Consider the following 7,978-nt stretch of genomic DNA (forward strand, 5'->3'; position numbering starts at 1 on the left):
GCCCGGTCAGAAATGATTGCCAAATATGGATGCTCGCCGATGCATTCTTTCAATTTTGAAAGGAACCACGTCCACGAATCACCGTCTTCAGATTTACCAATGCCATAACCAATAGGCAAAATCTGATTGTTTCCGTCCATGCCAACATCCAAAAACATTGTTCCTTTAAATTCACCCTTCAAGTGGGCCGCATCTAGGATAATAAGCGGTCTTAAATTTCTAAGAAAGCTTCGAATCTGAAAGCAATACGATATTGTTAAATTTTTGTGGAAAATTTATTTATTTATTTATATTTTAGTGTAACATTTAATATAGTGTTTGACTTACCACCTTACCTATGGCGACAAATAACATTTCAAAACGACTTTCAGAATCAGTGCGTATGTGTGTCACTGTTCCTAGATTAGCCTTCTCCAAGTTATAACAATAGACGGGAAGTTCAGCAAAAGAACTTGACGAACTACCTTGCAAAAGTTCTAATGCGTTACATTTCCCACGCCATGCTTGCATGTATGATAAATTGACTTTTTCTTTAATCCTAAAATCCTTTACAATTTCTGTCGAACGGCATATCCGTCCACAATCTTTGAATTGTTCTTTTAGTAAGTTACCCACCACCATTAGGTTTGCTTGACGCATATGTGGATATGTTTGCGTCTTAGAACATGTATGTTTGTTGTTAAAATGTTTAACGTAAAAAACATCACAAGATTCCCGACTCGCTGCCTTGAAATTCCACTGGCAATTCTCATCAATACAAGATACTTCGTAACGAGTTTTGGATGATCTGTCTACTTTATACGAAAAACTTTTGGAAAGACACATTTTTCCTAATTCTATTTTCATTTCTTGATTGTTACGGAAAATATAACCTATGTAAAACTGGCTTTTATTTTCAAGAGGAAAATTAACATTATCAGTAACTGCAGATTTATCTGTTGCGTTACATTCATCTTCAGGGAAAACATGTACGTTAAGATCGGGATATTTAAAATAATTAGAAGAAGAAGAAGTGAAGAACCCGCAGATGAACCAACACCAAGTTCTTGCACCACATATAATTTAAACAACTCATGAGGGTTTCTTTCCGCAATATTGAAAAAAAAGTAAGATCGGAATCATCAATTATATCAATGGGATCGCTAAAACTTGACATTTTTTAAGATAAACGTGTGATGTTTTGAAGACCTGTTGACTCACTAAGATTTTTTAAAAACGTGTTATAAGAAATTGTAGTAGAAGTTTCAAAACCACGTCTAACAGAATCTGGTTCGAGCACGTACTCAAGCCTCCCATCAATGACTTCCCACTTGCCACCATAGTAAGCAACAAATCTGATTACCATATCAATAGAGAAAAAAATATGAAGATAGATACTTTTTGTAAAAATTTGGAGATCAAATTTTGTAAAATGTTTTGAGTAATGGTACTGGTACCTACAATCTAAAAAACGTGTAATATATAATAACTAAAAACGAAAACTATTTTTTTCTCTAAAGCGTCTCGAGACTCCTCACAATGCGTCTGTCAGTACTAAAGAGTCAAATGTGTACTTTTCTGATTACCGACGCATTACATGCGTCTGAACAGGTCTTCGGTTGACACGTGTAGCGTCTCATGCCGCATAAGTAGAGGCGTCTATAGACGCATAAGAAAACGTGTTACGACGCATCTGAAATCTGACTAGGGAAGCGTCTTTAGATGCATACGAAGCATCGGCAGACGCATCCAAAAGCTTCCAAGGGAAGCGTCTTTAGACGCATACGAAGCAGCTGCAGACGCATCGAAAAGCTGACAAGGGAAGCGTCTTTGGACGCATTGGAAGAGTCTGAAGAGGCATCCAAAAGCTGACACGTGATACCTTGGCGGACGCTTCCAAAGACTCTTAACGCCGCATCAAAAATTGGAGCCAGCCAGACGCATCATACTAAGCCAGACGCAAGCTAAAGTGGATGCGTCTCGTAGACGCCTTGGAAGCATCTTCACTTTTCAAACCCAATCATTGGGACACGTGTCGCTTGATTATTGGCTGACACATCTTTAAGACCTGCAGACGCATAACAACCCTCATAATCTGTGATGCCCTGCTCCAAGGACGCCTGAAATGGCTATTTTCGTAAGTCAACGATTTTCTTGGCTAATTTCGTAATTTTCTCAAAAAAAATTACTACAATATAAAAACCATAAAAAAACCAAAGAGGTAATACATCAATTCTTATCTATACTATATGTATAATGCATATTCAAGGGGCAGTTTTGGTCATTTGCCACTTTTTCAACATGTACAAGTCTTGAAAGCATCTTGTACAATTTTCAAAAGCACAAATGAATTTTTACATCTTTCAAACTCCCTGAAATTCCTTAGGAGGGATTTCAAAGCTTGGTCGGGCACTTGAAAAACTCAAAATCAAAAGGCCTTCATACTGTACATTCAGATCTCCTCCTCATTTTTCAAACCCTAATTCGTTTGCCTCAGACGCCGCTTGTTTTCTCTGCTCCAAGAACGATGATTGATTGAGAGAAGCCTTCAAAAGTTCCATCGCTGCTCCTCCTCCCCAGTGTTGCCTCCACGCCATCGTTCCTCTGCATCAGCTAATCAATATCAGGTTTTTGATACCTTTTCACTCTCACCTGCATGTTAGGGCTTGTAATTTATAAACCACCTGCTTGATTTTTAGGGTTTTCTTTTATGCTCTTGATTCGATTATGAGAAGCCTTCAAAGAAACATGTTCTTCTATGTTTGGAGTCTGATTTGTACTTGTTCATGCAGTTTATGAGTCACCCAGTTACGGACCTGTTCAATGAAGAATTCTAAAAGGTGAGAAACGAGATGCTGACGTGAATGCAATTTATTGTATGAACCAAAAGGTAACAAATCTATTGGTTTATGTGGATAAATTGTTTTATATTGAAATTTTTTTCATGTATATGTTCTGAACCACAAGACCAAGGGATGGTGGATAAGGCAACAACATCGTGAAACGTCACATCCCTTCTGTCCCGTAGAAGATTTTCCTACCAGGTTTTGTCCATGAGATATGGTCTGATCGAGTTAGGTAAACATTTGAATGTTATAATGCTCTCTTAAAACAAAATACTACTTTTGTTAAACAATTTTGAATATGAATCAAATTACGTTGTAGATCTCTACCTAGAAATCCATGGTATAACTCGGCTTTTGAAGGTTCGGCTTTCGTGAGACTCTTCCTTACTGCAAATCATGATAACCGAAACTTCTATCCATGGTAATTTATGCTTCTGTATATTTGTATTCTCTTATTTTCCTTGTTAATTACTAAAGCATGAAAATCATATTTATTTTTTGTCATGACAGTGAGTGGAAAGGCACATGTATATTTCAATGGGTTTCTATACCAAATTGCCAGTTCCGATACAGCCAGTTGGCAACTATTATGGCCCGTGTTATTAAGAGGTACAAATTCAAGAACTCGATTTCTAAACATGTACTTTCAGCAAATATGGTTTGGCATTTACCATTTACTACAATTAAAAAAATTGTAATCAGCGCAGAGTTTTGGTGTTGATCGTACCCTTTTCCTATTGATGTCCGAAGATAGATTTTTGTTTTCCAATAGATCACAAACTCCAGCTAAAGCCAATGCAAAATCAATTGTAAGATCAATATGCAAGTAATTGAAACGTGTTTTTAATTCAAATTTGGTCATTAAAAAACAAAGAAAGTCTCTTTTCATATTTGCCTCAACAACACTCTGACAAATTGGTAACCTTTTACATGTGGGCTATAAACCAAGTCTCTATGATATTTAAAATTTTTAGTGTGTGAGTATGAAACAAATTGTTGCAGCTTATCATAAAAAAAAAATCTTACTCTAGAAACTAACTAAGATGCTAAAAGTTTCCTTTCTACAAATTAAGCATAAATCAATCACTAGAGGATATTTTTTAGTCTTAAACCGTTCATTGAGAGACGCTACCAGTCTCCAAAAATTGTTATAGAAATGCTGATATGATCAATCTTTTGGTAATTTGATTTTTCTTAAACTTTCTTTGTTGGAATTTTGAAGGGTTGCATCTAGATTCCTCAGGAATGCCTAGAAATAAAAAATGCTCATCAAGTGCCTAGAAATTGAAGTCTTGAATCTAGATCCTAGAGTTTTCAGTCAAAGTCAAGCCTGGTCAAATATTTTAGATACATATTTTGATGTTTGCATGTCTCAAATGGTCCGTATTAATATGTTTTTCTATTGACCAGGTTGTTCACTACATGATGTAGAGATTCAAGAGTTGGGTTTTCTAAGTGAAATGATGGTGGGTCTGCAATTAAATGGAAATAGGGATAAGTGGGATTGGGAACCTGAAGCATCTGGGTCGTTTTCAATCAGCTCGTGCAGGAAATTGTTGTGCGTTGGAGCGGTCCCCTATTATCCTTTTGAGTGGGTAAAATGGGTCCCTAAAAAGACAAATATATTTGGGTGGCGAGCGGAACAAAACCGGTTGCCTACGCTAGCGGAACTGCAGAAAAGAAACATATACCAGGGTTATATTATGTGCAGGTTGTGCAGCGAGTTTGAAGAAACCTCAGAGCAGTTGCTCACTTCCTGTTAATGAATCTATCTTTTTCTAATAATTTTGCTGTATTTGTGGCTAACATTTGATTGGTTTTAGATCTTTATGGGAAATAATGCTGAAGAGGCACTGCAGAAATTAAATGGCACCACGATTGGCAAGCAGATTGTGCAGCTTTATTGGGGACGTACCCCAGCAAATAAACAGGTAACTTTCTTGTTGCTCCTATGTAGGTAATATGGCCGCCAGTCCCCTGGTGTGACCGCTATTACCGATGTCTCAAATATCGGTCCTTGACCGATATCTGGTTTTTGACCGCATTAACTACTTAGTGTTGTGCATCTATCAATAAATTGCAATCTTGGGATAGCTCACGTATTACAATTAAAATGTTGCAGAGAAAATGGAGTGCACGTCTTTGATGGGTACGAATATGCGATGACACCAGTCAGCACCTATCGAGGAGTTGGTTGTGCTGCAAATCTACGAATTGTAGAGTGCTGAAGGTATAAGTTATTTTTAGAGCTTGAACTTCCTTTCATACTTCCTTTTGCTGGTGGCTGGAATAGATTCCTATGCACGTGTTGGGTTTATTTTTACTCTGCATTTTGTTCATCCATCATGTTTCACTTGAGCATGATTTCATGGTCATTATATATCTGTGTTATTTCTCTCTTTTGACTGCTATAGAAATTGCAATCATATGATATTTATTATTTCATATATGAATGTTCAAATGGTATGCTACTATATGTCAACTCCAATGGAGGAAGATAGATAATTACATATCAACTAAAGACGTGTGGCAACCACAAGCTTATTTGGAATCCCTACCCATTGGTCACTCCTGGTTAGTAATTCTTTCGGATTTTAATAAAATAATTTCATGCTAAATTGCAAGTTATTATTAGTTTTTAGTAGAAACTTTATCATGTCAGTGGGTCAACTCAACTCAACCCGTCCCATATAAAAAATACATTTTTTGACGTGTTTAACCAAAAAGTTTAGCTAAAGGGGAACATGTCAAACCCTTTAATTGTTGTCTAATGTGTACTTTTTACTAATGTGAAATCTGATGTTTATGTAATATCCCAAACAATTTTCCTAATAACTTTGTCAAGTCAAAATTTGTAATTTCTAAACATGGTTTGGGCTTGAATCACTAACATTTTAGCATTTTTGCAATCAGCCCGACATTGGCATGGTTCTCGGCTACAGCGGATTCAAAATGGTCATAAATTTTATAATGATAAAACTTAATTTCTTATAAACCAATAATAACACTTAATTTCTAAATGTAATAAATATGAGTAGTAAATCTATACGTAGATACGCTTGTGTTGACTTTTGACCCGTTGCAGGATACCGCGTTTCGATTGAAGTTCTCTTGGCTATGTGGCAATTACTCGTAGCGAGCACAACACCAGCTAGCCCGGCGCAACACCGTAGCGAGTGCACCCGCAATTGAGGACAAGAAAAGGCAATATATCGGCGCAGCGAGTGCAGCCGCAACGCCGTAGCCAGCGCAACCGAAGCGAACGCAGCCGCATGCACTTGCTTATTTGGAGAAATTATGCCCCACCAAACCGTATATAAGAGAGCTTAATCATCTGTGTGATAGGGACAACTAGCTGTGGAATCATCACTCATATGTTCTGAATCTGAATTGAATTATCTGATAGAAAGTCATGTTAAGGTATTTCTTCCTATTCCAAATATAATGTATCTAAAAGAGACCTTTCACACAAAGGGGCAACAAGCTTAATCTAAATTTCCATGTTATATATAAGGCCGAAGTTCTTGAAAGAGTAGAATGCATCAGAAGGGATTATAACGAGCTTGATGAGGATAATGCATTTGGTGACTTGTGGTTTTCATGTGGGGTTCGACCTAATTGGTTTACAAATCATATCGTTTTTGTTTATTTTGATTTGAGTTTTTACATGACTGTTTGCTCAAAGAAGCATATTTATATGTTAATCATTTGCTAAATTCAATTAAAATGACAAAAACAAGTATTCTCGGGTCAATTGAAGCCTACCAATTTAGTCTTTCAAAATTTTTACCTAGCACCCACTTTACCACCTATTTCTCACCTTGCTTTTAATTGCTCACAATTAGTAAGTATTCACAAATAATTAAAAAAAGATGACAATCATGTAGTATAAAACTTTTATACATCCATGTCTACAAAACTATATGCTTAGAAATGTTACAAATTTATATTATATAAATTATACAAGGACTTTCTATATCATAGTAGTTATTTTAGTACAAGTAATCTAACTTGATATGATATGTAAGGACTTTTCTATACCATAGTAGTTACTTTAGTACAAATAATCTAACTTGATATGATATATTGATTTTTTTAAGATTTTTTGATTTGTGATTTGAATATAAAGCTTCCTTTTCTGATAAAAGAAAAAACCCTTTGTGTTTGGCTTTTTCTTTCTATTTTTAGATTTTGACTTGGTCCCAACAAATATAATATTTGTTGCATCAGTGTTTGACTGTTTGGTTGATTTTGATTGAATTACTTATGAGAAAATATGTATTTTTATCTCTATTACCACCGTTGAAACAGAGACTTGAACATTATTAAAGATGTTACACGCTTTCTATAAGAACCATAGTCGTCGCAAATAGTTAGAGACGGAACCGTGCTACATAATAGATGTTCATTTGTTTCAACCAATTCGTCACAAAACATATAACCATGAAAAAATCCTATCACATGACAAAAATCCCGTTATCGTAATAGTCCTTATGGTGTAATTTCATTTTTTTATAACTTCCGGATGTTAATGCATTCTTTGTATTCTAGCCACCGACTAGTATTTTGTGGTTTTATAAAAGTGTCGTCGTTCAAAAAAATATGTAAATATAAACGTAAGTAATGAGTGTACAACGTTAACCATAGAGTCATCTCAAAGAATCCTTGAGAATTTGGGGACCCTAAGCGAGTAGAAAAATTAGTCCCTAAAATAGGCCCTCGGCGATTATTGCCCCTTCGCCAATTTGCGGCCCCTTTCATCTTCAAACTTTCAGCCTTTGTGACATTTAAATGAGTTTAAGTTTTAAAACACTATTATGTTTAATTGGGTTTAATGAGAACTTGTAGTAAAATCCGTGTGCAAACACGGATGGTTTTTAGAAAACCATGCATAACACATTTTAATAGAAAGTAAAAAAAATAATTAGTGCAGACTTACAAAATTGATATGAACAAATAATCAACAGAGTTATTCAACAGGAGTTCCAGTATTACACACAACCTAACCGCTGTTGTCTATCGACTGTCACATACCTCTGTTGCTTTCCAACAGGGGTTTCTTAACAATTGTCATCCATTATCCCCAACAGAGGTTGCTACGTGGACAGATGTTAAGTATCAGATGTTAGTCAACCCATGTTAAATGGGTTAGT

The 7,978-nt window shown here is 35.8% G+C and overlaps 1 protein-coding gene across 11 annotated transcripts; it reads left to right on the forward strand.

Moving 5' to 3' along the window:
- Positions 1-2,382: 2,382 nt before the first annotated feature.
- Positions 2,383-6,582, forward strand: LOC110868348. Of its 11 annotated transcripts, XR_004862532.1 has the most exons (9): positions 2,383-2,606; positions 2,772-2,819; positions 2,947-3,057; positions 3,145-3,246; positions 3,336-3,434; positions 4,236-4,536; positions 4,649-4,756; positions 4,948-5,399; positions 5,911-6,355. XR_004862532.1 is itself a non-coding variant. In XM_035975221.1 (7 exons), exons 4-7 carry the CDS (start codon positions 3,222-3,224, stop codon positions 4,689-4,691), a joined length of 468 nt encoding a protein of 155 aa, XP_035831114.1. In that variant the 5' UTR covers positions 2,383-2,606; positions 2,772-2,819; positions 2,947-3,057; positions 3,145-3,221; the 3' UTR covers positions 4,692-4,756. The 11 variants fall into 11 exon arrangements, 3 of the variants coding, with proteins under 3 accessions (XP_035831114.1, XP_035831113.1, XP_035831112.1); XR_004862530.1 differs by having other exon boundaries at positions 2,472-2,606; positions 2,772-2,869; positions 4,236-4,756; XR_004862529.1 differs by having other exon boundaries at positions 2,582-2,869; positions 4,236-4,756; positions 5,911-6,245; positions 6,340-6,582.
- The last annotated feature ends 1,396 nt before the right edge of the window (positions 6,583-7,978 follow it).

The sequence above is a fragment of the Helianthus annuus genome, chromosome 7 (genome assembly GCF_002127325.2).
Source record: "Helianthus annuus cultivar XRQ/B chromosome 7, HanXRQr2.0-SUNRISE, whole genome shotgun sequence".
NCBI lineage: Eukaryota > Viridiplantae > Streptophyta > Magnoliopsida > Asterales > Asteraceae > Helianthus > Helianthus annuus.

What these genes read in the sequence shown, in the direction of transcription:
- LOC110868348 (XM_035975219.1), top strand. Translation starts at nt 3,222, where the DNA reads ATGATAACCGAAACTTCTATCCATG. An exon ending in AACCGAAACTTCTATCCATG is followed by an intron (nt 3,247 to 3,335) that starts GTAATTTATGCT and finishes TTGTCATGACAG; the next exon opens with TGAGTGGAAAGGCACATGTA. An exon ending in ATGGCCCGTGTTATTAAGAG is followed by an intron (nt 3,435 to 4,235) that starts GTACAAATTCAA and finishes TCTATTGACCAG; the next exon opens with GTTGTTCACTACATGATGTA.